This window comes from Trifolium pratense, linkage group LG4, assembly GCF_020283565.1.
Source record: "Trifolium pratense cultivar HEN17-A07 linkage group LG4, ARS_RC_1.1, whole genome shotgun sequence".
Lineage (NCBI taxonomy): Eukaryota > Viridiplantae > Streptophyta > Magnoliopsida > Fabales > Fabaceae > Trifolium > Trifolium pratense.
In genome coordinates, this window is record NC_060062.1 from 54,494,625 (window position 1) to 54,515,376 (window position 20,752).

The following is a 20,752-nucleotide window of genomic DNA, read 5'->3' on the forward strand; positions in this document are numbered from 1 at the left end:
CTCTTATCATGATGTATGAACGAATCTAATGGTTAAAAACGAGATTTATAAAGGATTAAACTCAAGAACTTTGTGTTCTTGAGAGTTTTGAGTAAAAGTGTTGAATCTCTACTTTTTCGTAGTAAAAATGGTAGATCGGTGAAATGAACCGTCCTTTTGTGTTTAGATATGTTTGTTATGCTTGAATACAAACTCATTTGGGGTTTATAACATGAAAAATGGGATTTTTGGGTGATTTGGTGTAGAAAACGCAAGTTTTGAACTGTCCTGACAGGAGGCACTCGCTAAGCCTTCGCTCAGCGAACGTGTGGCGAACAGCTCGCCACAAGCTCGCTGCATGCTCGCCATGAGCAGGTGATCCTCTGGTGAGCTTCGCTAAGCCTTCGCTTAGCGAACAGTACTGGACCAGCAACTTTTTGATAGTTGTTCTAAGTGCAATTAGGCACTTGTAACATGGATTTAAGGTATCCTAACATGCAATTAGGTGTTTATAACCATGATTAATTGTATTGTGATGATAGTTGTTGATTATATGTGTGGAATATAATTGTTGTTGATTGTGTTGATGATGTTTGTTAAAATGTCAAAGAAGTATATTAAGGTGTTAATTAACTTAATAAAGAAGTATATCGAATTATGTTATTCGATAAAGAAGGATATTAAGGTATAGTGTTATCTTAATAAAGAAGTAATGTTGGATAGTGTTCCACATTAGTAAATGAAGAGCTTAATGCTATTGATTGTGAGTGAATTCATGAAATACATACATGCATTCATGAATATATGTGATATTGGATATTCCAATAAAGAAGGATATCGGATTATATTTATCCGATAAAGAAGGATATTAGAGGTGAGATACTCTAATAAAGAAGATGGTACCACATGCATTAGAGGTGTCTAGAGGACATAGCATGAATGTGAAGCATTAGATTGCATTAGGGATTATGTGTGCATTTTATGATAAATGATGTTTGACACGTACTTGGTAAATGTTGATTGTTAATCCGTATGTGAGGAGCAGAGTCCGTCATGACTATAAAATGAACAACGCAGGGTCCGTCATGACCATAATCTGAACAATGTATTTGTGGTGTTAGATTACATTAGGAACTTTATGTATATCCCTATTTGTAATTGAGTTATGTGATATTTGTTGATGTTTTGGTATTGTCCGAGACGACGTGAAACTATATGTTTGGTGTATTTTGTGAATGATTGATTATGTGATAAATGAAGTATATGCATGATATATGGATATGCATGAATGATGGTGATGTATATGTATAATGTATGATTATGCATGTTTTTATGAAGAAGTGTTTAAGTACCATTTACTTACACTTATATTTTGAGTATGTTATCTAACTCTCTTTTATGTGTTATGTGCTGGACCGTTGGGGGTCCAGATTTTACAGGATTTTGTGGTATTCGATGTCGAGTCGTCGGTGAAGCTCTGCTCTGATTGTGACACGGGAAAGGGTTTTATATTGTATATAAAGTCTATTGTCTATCCCTCAAGTGCTTTCTTCCTGTAGGATAATCTTCATCATTTCCATGTTTTCTCTCTCCACGACCATCCTCATCTCTTAAGCTCTTTTTCTCAGGATGGTCTTCCCCATCCCTTTTAAGCACTCGATCTTTTGAACCATCCTCATCCCTTAACTGCTTTCTTCCTGTGCGGTCATATTCATTCCTTCCATGTTTTTTTTCTCCATGGTCATCTTGATCCTTTTTATAATCATTATCATTTCTTCCTTTTGTTCTTGTGTCATAATCCTCCCTATTCTGATCAATTCGTCCAACAGATTGTGATTCAACATCCCTGTTATAATTTCTGCCTCTCCGCTCAGTTTCATTATCATTCCCTCCGAGCCTAGCTGACTTAGAATAATCATCTCTTTCTTGATTTTCATTTTGATAAATTCGAGATTTTGACTCAGACTCTATTTTACCAAACTTCCTATCCTCTCCACCATGCTTAGCCAATTTGACAGTCTCCCTATCTCTGTCTTCATCAATCTTGTCACCCTTTGCAATTGCCTGACTTCTAGAATTTGAACCCTCTTTATAATCTCTCCTATAAGATTTTCTTAAAGAATCCAATCCATCAACATTAGCACTATTTTTCTCTTTTTCGGCAGCATTACCTCTGACATTTATTTGCTTCTTTGGTAGACCTCTCTTTGCTACAACCCCACTTTTTCTAGTTCTTTCATACCTGCGATCACTATCACTGCTGCCCGAATCACTATCACTGCGACTCTCATCAGAGGAAGAGTATGATCGCCTTTTAACACGTTTGTCTTGTCCTGAAGCATGCTTAACACCGACTCTACCAGAGTCCTCATTAATAGAACCATACCTTCTCGTTTTCTGCTTCTCAAGTCTACCATGTTTCTCTTCCTCACTATCAGCATCAGATTCCTCTTCGGAATCATAACGTTTGCTCATCTTCATATGTCCCTCCACTTCTTTAGTCTTATGCCTAGGTAAGACTTCATGATGATCAGAATCACCATCTGAATCATGCCTCTTACTAGCCTTTTCTGGTTTTTTATTACTTTTTCTTGCACGGATGCTGTCATCAGTATCAGAACTAAAATCAGTATCATCACTGTCCTCCACCCTGCCTTTCTTGTGGTGCTTAGATGTCTTTTGCTTCTTTTTGGCCTTGACCTTCCTCTTAGCATCACTATCAGAATCAGATCGATCACTACTGTCAGTATCAACCCTACTGTGCTTCCTTCTACCTGTCTTCTCATCATCCGTACTGCTATCTGAATCGGATGAATCATCCTTGTACTTTTTCTTGAGAGTCCCACCCTTCTTGTGGTGCTTTGTGTCTTTAACACCCTTTTTCTTAGTAGTTTCTTCTTTTTGAATTACCTCCAGTTATTTCTTCCGACTGAAATCTCTGTCCAAAAAGGAATGTTCAGGTTTCAGAATATGTTTTGCATCAGCAAAAGAAACATCTTTCCCTTCATTGTCAGGCCCCTCATCATTCCCTTCTGCATTTAATTCATTAGCTTCAGATGAAACTATGCCAAGAGCAGCTTTCAATGTTTCCATCTGCCTTTCCTTTCTAGCAGCAATTTGATGAGTCTGTGTATCAGAAACCCTGAAAATCCACAAAAAAAAATTATTGTTCAACTTTCAATGAGGATATGTATATTTCAGTTTTTTGTCATGAAAATAATTAATTCATTAATTCATAAACTGCCCCAAAAATGAATATGAACCACTTAATTCAAACCCATGGACAAAAACAATGTCATGCTGACCAACAATTCAGAGAGAATGGACAATTCAACAAGCAGTGTAAAGATCAAATCATCAGTCATACTCATACATGAACTAAAACAATCAGTAATCAGTTTCGCCAAATATTCAAGATTAAGACACAAGTTTCTATAATCATATGGAATAAGAAAGACTAGATAGCTGATATACACACAGAAGAAAGAGCGAGAAATTTAACTCAATTAGGATTGCAATTTGACTCATTTCTATCAGCTAATAATCATGTACAACCTATTCCATCAGTTTAGGTAATTTACATCTGTCGCGGCGCGAAAAATCCTCGAGTGTGAACACTCGAAAAGAAACAGAGTCGCCACCGAATTTTATTTAGCCCAATGAAGGGAAAGGAAAATATCGAGAAAACCTTAAGTGGTGAGAAAAATGGGTTCGGGAGTTGGTTATGCGAGGGGAAGGTATTAGCACCACTCACATCCGTTGTACTCAACGGGAACCTTTTAGAGGGAAATTGTTTGTTTGCTTTAATGTGTTTTTTAATGTTTGCTTGATTACTCGTTTCTTGCTTCATCGATAGAAAAAAGTTTGTTTTTATTATTATTTATGTTATTATAGATGCGGGGAAAAAAGTTTTGTTTTTTATTATTGTGCCCGACAAGATGTTGAATCCTGCTCCTACGTATTCCCATGTGCAATGGGAAAATCAGGGTTTCGTAGTTCAGGGTAAAAAAATGTTTGTGGGTTGGTTGCTTTTAGACGCATGACGTCTAAGTCGCATTCTCGTAGTTAAACGCTGCTTGTATGCTCGCACTTCGGAGGCTTAAGCGTGGTTTGTATTACGGAGAATGTCGCATTCTCGTATTTAAACGCTGCTTGTATGCTCGCACGGCGGAGGCTTAAGCGTTGTTTGTGTTACGGAGAAAGGACAAAAACGTCACCCGTTTTGTGAAAAGGGTTTTACTTTTACTGCGCGCGTGGGCAGAGAAAATGTTTGAGTGTGTTGTGTTGATTTTAGGAGTTTTAATGAAAACGTCCGAGAATGAGGATAATCCGAGTCACGAGCCATACGTCAGGGCCTCGAATTATCCGGGGAAGAAAGCCATACGTCAGACTAACCCCTTTTCACTCTAATTATGCTTAAGTTCTTTTATTTGATTTAAGAAAATCAAAAGGAAAGATAAAGCGGATGATGAAGTGTTTTAATGTTTTTTAGCGTTGGGGAATGAGAATGATTCAAGTCACGAGCCATACGTCAGGGTCTCGAATCATTCGGGGAGAGAAAGCCATACGTCAGACTAACCCTTTTTCATTCCATTTATTTTAATTGTGGGGTTTTTTCAAGTAAAGAAGTGTTTTTGAGAAACAAACTTGAGATGAAAGTATTAAATCGAGTAAGTAAACCAAACATTAAATATGAACTTATTAAAATAAGCCTAAGAGGTTTTGATTAATTAATCACTTAACTAATAATCACTTATTTAAGTGTTTAGCCATTTAAGCACCTAGTAATTTAAGCACTTTTAATCAAACAACTTAAATGGTTACTCACTTAATCAAGTGTTTAATTAATTGACTAATTAATCAATAACTCAAATAATCATTTCCAATGGATAAGCACTTATCTAAATAAGCACTTATGTGAATAAGCTCTTATTTGAATAAGCACTTATATAAATAAGCATGTAAAAGTAAATAAAACGCTTCTGGGGGTGCAAGAATGGGTTCTGGGGGTGAAGCAATAGCAATCTGCAACACCAGGCCCAGCCCAAGATCCAATTCGTCCAAACAAAAAAAAAAACAGAAAAAATAATCTAGTGTGGCATGAGAACAGAGGCGCACAGTAGACGTCATGGATCTGAGCCTTTTGATTAAATCATGTGGCTGTGATCTAAAAATCACATAACAGATCTCAGCCCTTGGATCTTTAAAATAAAATCAAACGGTTTAAGGATCCAGTGTGGCATGAGAACAGAGGCGCACAGTAGACGTCATGGATCTGAGCCTTTTGATTAAATCATGTGGCTGTGATTTAAAAATCACATAATAGATCTCAGCCCTTGGATCTATCGAACAGTCATGTTTTAAAGTAAAATGAACCACTCACGGGATGACACGTGGTCATCCCTAACCTCCTTCTTCTTCCTCTTCGCGAAGAACAGGTACAGAGCGGCCATGGAAGAGCTTGTTGAAGCTCACGGCCAAACAACAACTTCGTCAAAACATCATCAAAAATTATAAATGAGTATACGATTTTGCTCGGTTTTTCGCGTAGATCACGAATATAAACCTAGATTTTTCAAAAGATGTTTATATCTCAAAAAAAGTTCGAAACTTTAAAACCCCCAAAAATTTGAAAATCTACATTTGTGCGATTTAGACAAAATGAAAGGTTGGAAAAGCTTCAGTAGGTACTCATGAGTAGAAAACGTTTAGAAACCTACTTGTTTTGTGCTTTGTTTCGGTGGGTTAACTCTCACTCTTTTATTGGCTATTTTTGAACCTTGTGTAAGCTTTTGTTGATGGTTTTTCTTCGTTTTTCTTGTGGTTTCAAGCTTAGGGAGGTGTTTGGAGTGATTTGGGTGAAGAAAATTGAAGTTTGAGGGTGGTTTGAATGGATTTCGAAAAATGGAAGAAAGTGATGAAAATGTGAGATTTTTGATCGTTTTTTCTTCTCTCTCCCTCTGATTTTTCACCTCTCCCTGTTTCAATTCTGCTGGATCAATTTATAGGCAAATTTAGGGTTTCTTTATCCATTGGATTGAAGTGTTTGAATTGGATTGAGTGTGAGAATTGAATTTGGTGAGAAAAGGTGAAGAAAGTATGGTGAGGTGAAGGAAAAAGCTGAAACAGGGGAGGGGGGAGCGTGCTGCTGTTGCTGCTGTTGTTGCTTCTTTTTTTGTCATTTTTTGTTTGACTTTTTCTATTTTTTTTGTTTTGAAATAATAATAATAATAATAATAATAATAAAATAAAAATAAAAATAAAAAAGGGGGTGGGGGACGCCAGCAACAGCTTTTGCTGTTGTTGTGTTATATATTTTTTTTAATAATAATAAAGAACATATTTTTGGATTTTTTTAATAAAATAATGGAATGTGGGAATAATGAAGAAAAAATAAAAATGAGATGGATAGTGTGTATTTGAAATGGGTAGGACAAAATTAGGGTATGACAACGTCTAAAGCAGATCCCTCATGTTTGGGCAGTCTAGGCTATCCTGCGAAATTAAGAGTAGAAAAATTGTCCTTCCTTTTTTAGATCATAATTTCCTGAACATAGGTTATTATTTATCTGTAACTGTATTCTGACTACAAAACCTTTTCTTCAAAATCTACATAAAGAAATCACAACCTAATAAGCCATCATCCAGGTTTAGCAAAAGATTATCATGTCAATGATAGGTCTGTGAAGTTTGTTTATAGGAGGAGGGGTAAAAAAGGGAATGAGGAGTTGGTGGGGACAGAGGGAATAACTAACAGCACACATGGCAGTCAAGAAGTGGAGGGAAGCATGGGAGTGAGTGAAAGAGAGGTGTTTAAAGGAGGAGGTCACGCATGATGCAAGAGGGATTGGATTGGAGTGGTAGCAGGGACTGGGAGTGAGAACCTTCCTCACACCAGTAGTGGTATTCTCATCTTGGGAATATTGTTTTCCTATTTCATGTAATTGTCATCACTGTAGGGAGTGATTATTCCATCCATTGTCTTAATATTATATAGCTATTGTAAGAAGTTGACACTTAATATTCAGATATTATATAACAGTAATTCTATCTTGAGCTTTCCATCCTTCTAGAGTCTATTATCATGTCAATAACAACAGCAGCGGTGTACCTAGGATCCTGCTCTAGGGGGTGCATACTATTCAACATTAATTAATAATTATAATCATATATATAATATAATCTCCTACAACAACAAAAACAACACCAATAAAATATTTTCTCCACAATCAAAAACAAAAAACTGTGCACAATAAAAACCAATAACAATTAATACACTTGAAAATTTTGGTAAAGCAATGACAGAACCAACAAATTCATCAATTGGAATCATATGTCATACTCATAAGCAAATATCTAAAATCCAAAAGCTCACTTGTCCAAATTGGAATCATTTTCATCAGCTGCAGCCTCCAAGCTATTGCGAGCCTCCTCGAGTTTCTCAGCGATCTCAGCATCAGTATAACCCTGATCAATTAACTTGTCTTCAAGAATAACAAGTTTGAGCTGAATCTGATGCTTACGATCATGCTCAAGAATCTCTTTGTTAGCCTTTCTGGAAACACCAGCAGTACCCTGATCTCCTTCAAAGCCCTTCATGTTCTCAGCAACCTTGGAAGTTCTCGGCTTGACGAAGAACTTGTTGCTCTGAATGTACCCATTGGTACCAGACCCTCTTGGAGTTTGTAACCCTATTCCGTTATACATATTGTGACAAAGCAACGACTGCAATTGAAAACCCAAAAAATCATATAAGAAACCCTAATATCAACTTAAATTCACAGATCTTAAATAAATAAATATATATCTAATGCAATTAACAAATTGAACGGCAAAATGAAAAAAGATGAGAAACCCTAATTTAAACGACTGCAATTAACGGATAAAAAGCTGAGCGTAGAAGAAAAAGAAGAATATGTCTGAATCTGTGATCCGAGACAAGAAAACGAAGAGTAGTAATACCTGTTATCGATGTGGAAGAAGAATTATCGCGACTCAAAGAAATAGAGAAGCCACAATGTTGTTGATACTTTATTTATGATGATGATGATGATATTTGATTTGATATTTTATCATATATTTATTTATGGGTCACGTTAAATAGTACATTATTTAACATTTTTCTATTGAAAAATATAAGTGTAATTTTTTTTAGACTAAATATAAGAGTAATTGACAAAGAGTACAGTTGACAAATTTTATCTTTAAAACATTAAATGAACAGTTGATTAGAAACGCTAAATCTGATGAAACTAAATATCTATAAAAAAACGGAGGGAGTAATGAACATATATTTGGTTCATCCTCATCTTCATCATGTCTATTGTTTTGTTCACTAAATTATAACAACGCTCAAATATAAAAATGGTGTGAGACACACAAGGTGAGTTCAAAAAATTGAATCCCCTGACAACCTACTTAACGGGCCATAAGAGATATTTTATAAGTTGTGAGAAATTTCAATTTTTTGACAATAGAAATCTCAATTAAATACCACAAAATTTATTTATATTTTTTAAAAATCAATATCACAAGATTTTTTTAATCAAAGTTTTTAAAAAAAATTTAAAATCTTAATTCAATACACCCTCCTAAATTTTATTTTCAAATAGAACATTTTTTTAATCAATCTGGTGTACCGTGTACTATTTTAAAAAGATTCTGCATGCTAACATGTAGCCTTTTAAGTATTTGTCAAAGAAGTTTAAAATTTGAAGTTTTATGTTATCATTTTTAACACTTGGTTAGCATATGCCTTTTACCACTTGATTATGGGTTGGTGGGATTCAGTGGCGGAGCCAGGATTATATTGGAGCCTGGGCACAATTTTAACCGCAATATTTTTTTGGCTAGCATGAGTCAAATAAGAAAAAACCAGCAAAACATAATCAAATAAGAGAGATGAAATATAACATACCAATAGTTACTACATAAAATTAGGAGGCAAATGAATGGAAACAGTGTTAAAATCCCAATTTTTTCTAAATAACCTACGGCCTATTTTTTTTCCCAAATTCAACACTCAATTGTGAGAAACTTAATAACAGGAGCATTAAAATCCCAATTTAGACCTTGAAATCCCAATTTTTTCTTAACAAATTCACCAAGTTTAGACCTTGAAATCCCAATTTTTTCTAAATAACCTAAAACAGGAATCATATTTTTTTCTCATACTACAACCCAACATCAAAGGATAATGATTAATATCATCAAGTTAGACATAGAATAATAATTGGAATACCAATTTCTAAGTATTTTATGCAATTTCTCAATTTTAGGGTTGCTTAGTTTACCTGTGTGCGCTGCGACTGCGAGAGAGAGAGGCTGAGAGCGGCGGCGGAGAGCGGCCTGAGACTGAGAGAATGAGAAATAGAGAGATTTGAGACCGGATTTGAGAGTGGTGCTGCGGTGATCGATCGCGAAAGGAATGAATGAAACAGAGAGTAGGAGAAACGCAAACTCGTTACTGTACTTCTTTTTCTCTTGTTTCTTTTATTATTATTTTTTTTTTTAAAAATAATAATAATTTGGGGTGGGGCAGCCCGGGCACGTGCCAGGGCATGCCGGGTGGCATCTCCGCCACTGGTGGGATTCATAAATTTTAACCAATTAAAAAAGAATGGTTAATGTGTTCTTGTGGGATAGTGGAAGTAATAATAATAAAGGGATTATTTGGTTGTCATGGGAGAGGCTTGCAAAATCCTAATACTTTGGTTGCAAAGCTAATTAAGGCAAGGTGGCGTATCAAAAGTGGTGATAACATCAGAGTTATGCAGGATCCATGAGACTACTATGCACATCATGACACATTCGCAACATTTCAAGGAACTTTGGAATGTGTAGTTTGGGTTTCAAGCTATCTTGTATTTGGCAAAATAGAGCAACCAATAGTTTTTAAACAATCTACTGTGGTTTACCATGCTACGAAGAAGACCCGAAAAACTGTAGAAATGAAGGCAAACAAGCTGATGTAACTCAATGCTCACAATATCTATCAGTTGATGTAACACACACAGACACAGATCACCTTAAAATAGTTAAAAAATTCAGGAGTAAAAGATCAAACTAAAAGAAAACTCACCAAACTTTCCTAGAAAAATCCATATTTATTTACAACTTTACACAGCGTACATAGAATGATCATCTCAACAATCTTATAATGCGGCATGATTTTATAAAATGTACTGACAATAAGAGAACTAACTCAGATGCTATGCTAGTTCTGAAAAGCAGATACATGATTTCCCAAATTGAATTGATACCGATACTAGTTCCAAAAATCAATTTATTGTCAGCTGTGAGGACTGAGGATGCTATGACTACTTGTTTGCAGACTGCAAATTATTGAGGTAAATTCAATTAAGCCATACACAGTCTGCACGTGCATTACAGTTGTGAACTAGAGATGTAGAAGGAGATGTAACACCCCACTCATACCAAACCTGCTTTAGATTCCACAAAATATTGAAATGCATGAAATAGAAAATAGATGCAAGGGTGAACAGAAATATGATGGAAAACAACAAATGATCAAAAACCAACCTTTGTAGAATCACAACAGCGCCAGAAATGTACTTCTAGGGTAGAGCCACGATGCACACAAATAGGTTCCCTTAATGGAAAATACATTTCATCCCTGCAGAAAAGAACAAAAAAGTATAGGAGGGTTAAAAACCGTGTCCAATTCCTCTTCATCTATCTGCGATTTCCTACTAGAAAAGGGAACAACATATAATAAGGCATCCTCGCAAGTCATAAATCGTAATACAAGGTGAACATATAGTTTCCTTCATTGTGTTGGGTGTGAAGGGGTGGATTTAGTCCCACATTGCTAAGAGATATCTAGCAAACAGAATTCAGAGAGTGTGGCTGAAATGACCAAGAGCAAATTCATCAGATCTATTTATGCTACTTGCTGGAAGATTTTCAAGAGGAATTCAAGATGATAATTTTGCCAATATCATATCATCATTGTTTGAACATTATAGTCCAAATACATTAGTTACTCGATCTATCTAAAATGTAAAATTTCTCTTATATTAAAGAACAAAGAGTAAAAACTATGAACTTAATTATTTCTTATATTAATCATTCTAAAAAAAAATTGTTTTAGTTATATTAATCATACTGTGATTTTAAACAATATTAATAATTCTCTAAAAAAGTTGTTTAAGTTAATTTTAAGTTTTACTTTGTACTCAATTTTTTTCTTTCATCTTAGTGTCCCTTAAGTTATAAATACTATTACTTTTTTTCCTTTCATCTTAGTATCCCTTAAGTTATAAATATTATACAACTTGACATTTTTTTTTGTTTCATTTTGATCGTTTAAGATATAAATATTAGTAACTTTGATCTTTTAAGTTATGATCGGAAGGGGGCTGAAACCACTTGATGTCAGAACTGACCCCCGAACCAGAGTAAACGAGTGGTGAAAACAAAAAAATAAAATCACAACTTAAGTAATCAAAATGAAACGAAAAAAATTTAAGACACCAAATTATCTAATGTTTGTAATTTAAAGAAAATGAAACCTAAAATTAACTTAAAGAAGAAAAAAAATTTAACATTTCTTTTAACCAACAGTTTTCATTATTCTATATTTGAACCGAAGTAGACAATCATATTAGGCTTGTTTTCATCTTCTGCATAAGACAAAGGTTCAACCCATTGTTTTGATTCACTGTCACAGCTACTCAACAACAATGACTAAATACAAAAACCTGATTGCTTGAGTTGAACATATTTATTTATCATTATGGAATTTATGAACATTTAACTACCATCCTACTATGGTGGCCTTACCTGACTGACAACATCTCATTAAGCAAAATGTCTACTATCATTCATGAAAATAGCACGTTCAGTATTCCACTCTTGAAAATTCATTTAACTCTTAAGAGGAAAAACACCAACAAAATTGACTAGTTGGATGGAACTCAACTTGAAATCTGGGCAAAACATGAATAATAGTTCAAACACACTAAAAAAATTACATGCTTTAAGCAACAGAAACGTAAGACAACAAATAATACTCAGGTCCACATTCAAAGGCTAATAAAGTAGTAAAGAAGCATTCTGAATTCATGGACTGCAGTATTCGGTTTCCATGCCTCTCCCTTGAACTAGAAACATAGTATTTGGTTTTCTCGGAGTAACCCTCATGGCTATCCATCTTCCTACTCCCTTCTGTGCCTTCTTTCTCCACGATCATCATCATCCCTTCGATAATGCCTTCTTTCTCCATGATCATCATCATCCCTTCTGCGTTTTCTTTCTCCAGGATAATCATCATCCCCTCTGTGCTTTCTTTCCCCACGAACATCCTCATCCCTTGAGCTCTTTCTTTCTTTGCGATCATCCTCATCCCTTGAGTTCTTTCTTTCTTTGCGATCATCCTCATCCCTTGTGTTCTTTCTTTCTCTGCGATCATCCTCATCCCTTGAGTTCTTTCTTTCTCTGCGATCATCCTCATCCCTTGAGTTCTTTCTTTCTTTGCGATCATCCTCATCCCTTGACTTCTTTATTTCTCCACTGCCATCCCCATCCCTTTTGCTTTGTGCTTCTCTATGACGACCCTCATCCCTTAAGTGCTTTCTTTCTTCATAATCATCTTCATTCCTCAAGGTCTTTCTTCCCGCGCGATCATCCTCAATCCTTCTGATCTTTGTTTCTCTATGATCCTCCCCATCTCTAGAGCTCTTTTTCTCTCCACGACCATCCTCATCCCTTGAGGTCTTTCTTTCTCCATAATCTACTTCATCCCTCAAGGTCTTTCTTCCTGTACGTTCATCCTCAATCCTTCTAATCTTTCTTTCTCCATGATCATCCTCATCCCTCAAGTGCTTTCTTCCTGTAGGATAATCTTCATCCTTTCCATGTTTTCTCTCTCCACGACCATCCTCATCTCTTAAGCTCTTTTTCTCAGGATGGTCTTCCCCATCCCTTTTAAGCACTCGATCTTTTGAACCATCCTCATCCCTTAACTGCTTTCTTCCTGTGCGGTCATATTCATTCCTTCCATGTTTTTTTCCTCCATGGTCATCTTGATCCTTTTTATAATCATTATCATCTCTTCCTTTTGTTCTTGTGTCATAATCCTCCCTATTCCGATCAATTCGTCCAACAGATTGTGATTCAACATCCCTGTTATAATTTCTGCCTCTCCGCTCAGTTTCATTATCATTCCCTCCGAGCCTAGCTGACTTAGAATAATCATCTCTTTCTTGATTTTCATTTTGATAAATTCGAGATTTTGACTCAGACTCTGTTTTACCAAACTTCCTATCCTCTCCACCATGCTTAGCCAATTTGACAGTCTCCCTATCTCTGTCTTCATCAATCTTGTCACCCTTTGCCATTGCCTGACTTCTAGAATTTGAACCCTCTTTATAATCTCTCCTATAAGATTTTCTTAAAGAATCCAATCCATCAACATTAGCACTATTTTTCTCTTTTTCTGCAGCATTACCTCTGACATTTATTTGCTCCTTTGGTGGACCTCTCTTTGCTACAACCCCACTTTTTCTAGTTCTTTCATACCTGCGATCACTATCACTGCTGCCCGAATCACTATCACTGCGACTCTCATCAGAGGAAGAGTATGATCGCCTTTTAACACGTTTGTCTTGTCCTGAAGCATGCTTAACACCGACTCTACCAGAGTCCTCATTAATAGAACCATACCTTCTCGTTTTCTGCTTCTCAAGTCTACCATGTTTCTCTTCCTCACTATCAGCATCAGATTCCTCTTCGGAATCATAACGTTTGCTCATCTTCATATGTCCCTCCACTTCTTTAGTCTTATGCCTAGGTAAGACTTCATGATGATCAGAATCACCATCTGAATCATGCCTCTTACTACACTTTTCTGGTTTTTTATTACTTTTTCTTGCACGGATGCTGTCATCAGTATCAGAACTAAAATCAGTATCATCACTGTCCTCCACCCTGCCTTTCTTGTGGTGCTTAGATGTCTTTTGCTTCTTTTTGGCCTTGACCTTCCTCTTAGCATCACTATCAGAATCAGATCGATCACTACTGTCAGTATCAACCCTACTGTGCTTCCTTCTACTTGTCTTCTCATCATCCGTACTGCTATCTGAATCGGATGAATCATCCTTGTACTTTTTCTTGAGAGTCCCACCCTTCTTGTGGTGCTTTGTGTCTTTAACACCCTTTTTCTTAGTAGTTTCTTCTTTTTGAATTACCTCCAGTTGTTTCTTCCGACTGAAATCTCTGTCCAAAAAGGAATGTTCAGGTTTCAGAATATGTTTTGCATCAGCAAAAGAAACATCTTTCCCTTCATTGTCAGGCTCCTCATCATTCCCTTCTGCATTTAATTCATTAGCTTCAGATGAAACTATGCCAAGAGCAGCTTTCAATGTTTCTGAAATTCTGGTATCACTAGAATGATGTTGCCTAAGATGTCCCAACAACTACTTTGTGAATAATGTGGTTTTCTATTGTTGGCACATCTTATATAACATATAAAAACTGACAGAGAATAAATAAATGACACAAGTAATTGTTAACCCAGTTCAGCCAACTGCCTACTCTGGGGGATACCAATCCAGGAAGGAAATCCACTAATAGCTCTAGTTACTAAGACCTCCAGCAAACCCTAGGATTTACGCCTTAAACTAAGACCTCCAGCAAACCCCTGGTTTACGCCTTATAACCTCGACACTACTCATGCAACTTCTGCCTAGGAACTCCTAGACATGAGATCCCATCTCACTTCCACTCACACAACACAACCTGTGTTGTTTAAACAATGTTAGGAATGATGTGGCGACAACTTGCCAAGACAACACTTCACTTTTGCTTAAAAGCTTCAAGTGAATCACACACGGTAAACTCCGTACTTCAAAGCTTAGGAGCCACCTTAAAATAATAAACTTACTTCTTAACTCGTGTTATAGAATCCACAAGCAAGAATTACAATCAAACAATAAAAGACTCAACAAAGACTCAATATGTGTAACTAATATTTTTCAAATGAGATACTTAGTCTTGAGCTTGGTCTTCATATATATAATGATTAGGCACGCTCCTCTTTCTTCACAAATGCTCAGACGCTCCTTGAGAATCATAAAGGATGATCTGATACTTTTTCAATCTTCATTAAGGATATATCAAGACTTTCCAAAAGTGTTTAAAGGACTTTATATGATAGGATAAGTCATCCAGCTATTTCATTAAGTTTGTCTTATCCTTAAAGCTCCTGATCAGATCAAATCTCCATTGAGCGTGCTCTTTAAGTGGATTTCCATAAATAGCAGATGCTCTCATAAATGCGCGAGATTTCCTTGAATAAATATGATGTTGTAACATGTTTTCCAACATCTTGTTAGTATATTTGTTTTAGCAAAATTAAGCCAATTCAAATATCCAACAATCTCCCCCTTTGGCAATTTTTGGCTAAAACAATTTCAGGCCATTACCTTTGAGAGATTAAAAAGCGCAATCCTTCAAATCACCATGGTCACACAAAAGAAGGAATGTTAGAGCATCATTTAAACAAAATTTCACATAGGTGAAAATATATGCATCAGAGGCAGCAGCAGCGGAGTTATCATCAAAAAGCCTCGAGCAAAAATAAAACGTGGTATCAGAGCAAATGATTAATCATATCATATGTCATATGTCATCAAAGGTGTTGTGACATATGGGAGCACATCTTCTAGCACCTGTTCGTCCAATCAGGGCAGCATCCATTCAGTAGCAAACTCCCCCTGACTTCATCAGCTTGTGCATCATCTCAGGGTAAAAAAAATTTTACTCCACCTGAATACTTGCTTACTGCTACGTAAAACATGTCATCACAAAAGACACAACAACATGTAGCAGAAACAAACAAATCAAAGTACTACTCCCCCTTTTTAGCCACAAAATGTGCCAAAACAGGAAAGTTAAGTATCCAAAGTGCAGAATTAAAACAAAGTACAGACCATGCACTCAGAAGGTGCTAAAATCCAGGGCAAAAACACCCACAAAACAAAGTACTGTAAAAACATTAAAAAGATTACAAAATCATTCATCATCACTGCTATCAGAGTCTTCATCCTCATCTGTAGCAGTATCATAACCTTCATCCTCATCTGCATTGTTTTGTTCATCTGCAGCAGCCACATTTGCACTAGCTTTGACAGGTATTTCATCAGCTTCCAATCCTTCAATCATTTTCAGGAACACTTTCTTTCTTTCCTCAAGCTCAGCCTGCTGTTTATCTATCTCCTGACATTGAACCTTTAAACCAGCAATAATCTCCTTTTTGGTCATAACACCAGCTCCAGCAGCAGATGTCCCAACATGATTAGTAACATTGTGATTACCAAAGAGTTTGTGATGAAAAGTAAAGCCAGATTCCCTCTTCTTAGGTGTGTCAGTCACAACCTTGATGTCTGGATATTGGGCCAAGATAATTCCACATAGCAAAGATGGAAATGCTATTGGCATCTTCACAGCAGTTGATCTAATATGCTTAATAGTTTGATCAAAAATAAAGGTTCCATAGTCATAGTCAAACTTGGTTCCTACAGCATATATAAATCTACCCAGGTTTGTAGCAACATTGGTTGCATGCTTGGTTGGCACCCAATTTGTTGACCCTATCCTATTGAGGATGGCATATTTGACATTCAATTTACTAGTGGGTATCAGCTTCTTTGTGGGCCAGACCTTAACCTTACCAGCAGTTATTTCAGCACTCACAACATCATTAGCAACCTCTAATTCAGCCTTAGGTTCTACAGATCTTCATAAGTAATTATTGATCACAACAGGAGAAAAATTGATACATTTACCTCTGACAAAAACTTTGTGGTAGTCCTTGCTCAGTGGATTATCACATTCTTCAGGGATGTTTACAAGAAACTCTTTCACCAGCAGCTCATAGCAGGGACTGAAGTCACAGACTGTCTTCATCAGACCAGCTTCCTTGATGTAGTCAAAGATGTCTTGACATTTGAGAGCATCTTTGGTCAGTTCCCTTTCAACAGCCAATCTCCTTTGGTAAATGTAGTCCCATCTCAGTGCAAAGGCAGCACGATGGAAGGAGATGTTATCACAGGGGGCTTCTTCAATACCTTGAGGAACCTTCTTTGCAGTAGCCTTCTTAGGATTGGGAGATGAGATGTTAGCAACATCTTCAGCAGCATCATAATCTGAGTCACTGGATGACTCCTTCTTTCTCTTCAGTGTCTCCTTTTTCTTGGCAGGAGGGGAGAGAACCTTACTCCAACCTTTGACTGGTCCAACACCTTTTGTTTTCACTCTTGGTGCAGGAGTCTTGCTTGCAGTGGCCACAGCCTTCCCTGTACAGCTTCTCAACCTTTTTGTTATACCACCAGTTGGTTTTACAGCAGTCTTGGTGGTGACATAATCATCAACATCTACTACATCCTTTTCTTTTTCCTTCTCAGCTTCTGCAGATTTGTCAGCTTCAATCTCTGGTTCTTCTGTGGGGATGGACTGGTTGCTCTCTTCAGATTGAGTGTCCCCTTCATCATCAGAAGTACCTTCACCAGCAGTTCCAGTTTCTTCATCTGAGGTCTCAGATGTTGTGACAGTTGTCTCAACATCTTTTTCAGCAGCAGCTTCCTTCACAGGTTCTTCCTCAGCAGTTTCAACTTCTTCATTTTCATTCAAGGATGTCTCAACATCTTTCATGACAACCTCTTCAGTTACCTCATGGGTTGATTTTTCAGCCACCATCTCAGCAATAGTTGGTGATTTATCAGCAATATGAGGCTCAACCTCTGTAGGGGTGTCTTCCATCTCGGTTTCAACAGGCATAGAATTAAGATCTCTCTTTTCAGCTTCAGATCCCAAATTTTCTTGGCTAGGGTTACCAGCAGTAGAAATAATTGTTTCAACAACTTCAGACACAGGTTTAGGGTTTTGAGGTTCTACTTCAGTTGCTTTCTCAGATGTGTTAACATTTGATTCAAAAACCAAATCAGACATAGAAAGAGCAAACTTAGATTTATAATCCCTTCTATTCCTTTTAGAAGTTCCTTTCTCAGATTTATTATCAGATGGAGAGATAGCATCACTTACTTTTGAAGTTTTCTTCTTTTCAACCGATTTTCCCTTCCCTTTCTTCTCAGCAACACTTGATTGAACTTTGGGTTTGGAAGCACGAACAGTTGTAACCGGTACAGCATCCTTGATGATTTTTGAGGGTTCGATCTTTGCTTTTGATCGAGTAGAACGACCGGACTTTGTAGTTTGGGAAGATTCAGACATGTTTGGATGATGATTTTTGAGGTTTAGGAAGTTGAATGGATGAAAGTTGAAGTTGGAAGTGGAAGAATAGGGTTCACGATAAAAAATTAGGATTTGAGTGGAAGTGTATTGATTGCGTGTACAGACACATTTAAGGGAAGTTTGTAATGATTTCCCTAAATTAGCGTGCATTGATTGATGGGAGAGAAAATGGTTTCCTTTTGCACGCCTCAACTGCTGTAACTGCTATGCTTCTTCATGCAGGCAAATTCCCAATTTGCCCCTTAAAAATTCAAACTGATTAGCATCAAGCGCCTTTGTAAAAATGTCAGCTAGCTGTTCACTTGTACCAATGTGCTTGAGTTCCACACAATTTTCTTCAACAAGGTCTCTGATGAAATGATGCCTGATGTCTATGTGTTTGGTTCTTGAGTGTTGAACTGGATTCTTTGATATATTGATTGCACTCAAGTTGTCACAATATAATGTCATGACATCTTGGTCGACATTATATTCTTTCAGCATCTGTTTCATCCACATCAACTGTGAACAACTGCTACCTGCAGCTATGTATTCAGCCTCTGCAGTGGATAGAGACACACAATTCTGCTTCTTGCTGAACCATGAGATCAAGTTGTCACCCAAAAAGAAGCATCCTCCTGAGGTACTCTTCCTATCATCAGCACTTCCAGCCCAATCTGCATCACAATACCCTACCAAAGTAGAATTCTTTGTCTGGGAGTACAGAATCCCATAATCACTGGTGCCCTTTATATATTTCAGAATCCTTTTGACTTGTACAAGATGGCTCATCTTTGGCTTGGCTTGATATCTTGCACAAACACCCACAACAAAGGTGATGTCTGGTCTACTAGCTGTAAGATACAAGAGACTGCCAATCATGCTCCTGTATAGTCTTTGGTCAACATCAATGCCATTCTCATCTTTGGTTAGCTTCAGATGTGTAGCAGCTGGAGTTCTCTTGTGTGCTGCAGTGTCCATTCCAAACTTCTTGATCATATTCTTCGCATACTTGCTTTGAGAAACAAATATGGTGTCTTCCATTTGTTTGACTTGCAGACCAAGGAAATATGTCAGCTCACCTACCAAACTCATTTCAAACTCTGATTGCATTTGTTGTACAAAATGTTGCACCATCTTTTCAGACATTCCACCAAATACTATGTCATCAACATAAATCTGGGCAATCATCAGCTTCTTTTCTTGTTCTTTAACAAACAGGGTTTTGTCATGGCCTCCTTTTCTGTATCCTTGACTAACAAGAAAATTTGTCAGCCTTTCATACCAGGCCCTTGGAGCCTGTTTCAGTCCATAAAGAGCCTTCTTCAGCTTGTACACATGATCAGGATTAGCAGGATCCACAAAACCTTTTGGCTGCTCCACATAAACTTCTTCATGTAGGTACCCATTAAGAAAGGCACTCTTGACATCCATTTGGTACAGCTTAAATTTGAAGATGCATGCTATACCAAGAAGTAGCCTAATAGATTCCAGTCTTGCTACTGGCGCAAATGTTTCATCAAAATCAAGTCCTTCAACCTGAGTATACCCTTGAGCCACTAATCTTGCCTTGTTTCTTGTTACAACACCATTTTCATCTGACTTGTTCTTGAACACCCATTTTGTGCCTATGACATTAACATCATTGGGTCTAGGAACAAGATCCCACACATCACTTCTTCTAAACTGAGTTAGTTCATCTTGCATGGCTTCTATCCAAAACTCATCAGTGAGAGCCTCTTTTACATTTTTAGGCTCAACCTTTGAGACAAAACATGAATTAGTAACCACTTCATTTGTCCTTCTTGTAGCAATTCCCTGGTCAGGATTTCCTATGATGAGATCCTTGGGATGGTTCTTCTGTATTCTTATTGAAGGAACTTTTCTCACAGGACCAGGTGTAGGAATTATTGATTCATCATCTGAATCAGATTCTTTCTCTGCTACAGCTTCTTCAGATGTTGGCAAAGTTGTTGCAGTATCAGATGTTTTAGCAGATGTCAAATCATCTATCACAACATTGATAGATTCTACTATTACCTTGGTTCTCTGGTTGTAAACTCTATAGGCCCTGCTGTTTGTTGAGTATCCAAGAAACAATCCTTCTTCACTTTTAGGATCCATTTTTCTTCTGTGCTCTCTATCAGATAGGATATAGCACTTACTTCCAAACACATGAAAGTGTTTGACAGTTGGTTTTCTGCCTTTCCACAGTTCATATAGTGTAGTAGAAGTTCCAGTTCTGAGTGTGACACGATTGTGAATATAACAAGCAGTATGCATGGCCTCAGCCCAGAATTGATATGGAAGATGTTTTGCATGCAACATCACTCTGGCTGACTCTTGTATTGTCCTGTTCTTCCTCTCAACAACACCATTTTGTTGAGGTGTGATTGGAGCTGAGAATTCATGCTTGATTCCTTCAGAGATGCAGAATTCAAGAAAGCTTGCATTCTCAAACTCTTTACCATGATCACTTCGTATCCTTACAATAGCAGAGTTCTTTTCTCTTTGGAGTTGA

General features: G+C 36.9%; 2 protein-coding genes and 1 long non-coding RNA gene across 3 annotated transcripts in view; all 3 read right to left on the reverse strand.

The window, feature by feature from the left end:
- Positions 1 to 1,503: 1,503 nt before the first annotated feature.
- Positions 1,504 to 7,980, reverse strand: LOC123922935 (clumping factor A-like). The gene is made up of 4 exons (XM_045975592.1): positions 7,942 to 7,980; positions 7,355 to 7,704; positions 2,974 to 3,121; positions 1,504 to 2,889 (listed from the first exon to the last, which is right to left on the reverse strand). Exons 2-4 carry the CDS (start codon positions 7,684 to 7,686, stop codon positions 1,504 to 1,506), a joined length of 1,866 nt encoding a protein of 621 aa, XP_045831548.1. The 5' UTR covers positions 7,687 to 7,704; positions 7,942 to 7,980.
- Positions 7,981 to 10,045: 2,065 nt separating this feature from the next.
- Positions 10,046 to 10,750, reverse strand: LOC123923956. Its single transcript, XR_006814531.1, has 2 exons — positions 10,522 to 10,750; positions 10,046 to 10,421 (listed from the first exon to the last, which is right to left on the reverse strand). It is a non-coding gene; the product is annotated as an uncharacterized LOC123923956 (long non-coding RNA).
- A 1,203-nt stretch (positions 10,751 to 11,953) lies between these two features.
- LOC123922936 (eukaryotic translation initiation factor 3 subunit A-like) overlaps positions 11,954 to 20,752 on the reverse strand; it is a 10,694-nt gene continuing 1,895 nt past the window's right edge. Inside the window, exon 3 of the mRNA XM_045975593.1 lies at positions 11,954 to 14,385. Within this exon, the coding sequence (XP_045831549.1) occupies positions 12,159 to 14,385 (2,227 nt within the window). The 3' untranslated portion in view covers positions 11,954 to 12,158. The remainder of the gene's footprint in view (positions 14,386 to 20,752) is intronic.

Excerpts from the sequence above, each read along its gene's own strand:
- LOC123922935 (XM_045975592.1), bottom strand. The coding sequence starts at position 7,686 with ATGTATAACGGAATAGGGTTACAAACTCCAAGAGGGTCTGGTACCAAT. Across the intron at positions 3,122-7,354 it reads AATGATTCCAATTTGGACAA|GGTTTCTGATACACAGACTC; the intron begins GTGAGCTTTTGG and ends GTGGATTTTCAG. Across the intron at positions 2,890-2,973 it reads CTGACAATGAAGGGAAAGAT|GTAATTCAAAAAGAAGAAAC; the intron begins GTTTCTTTTGCT and ends AAATAACTGGAG.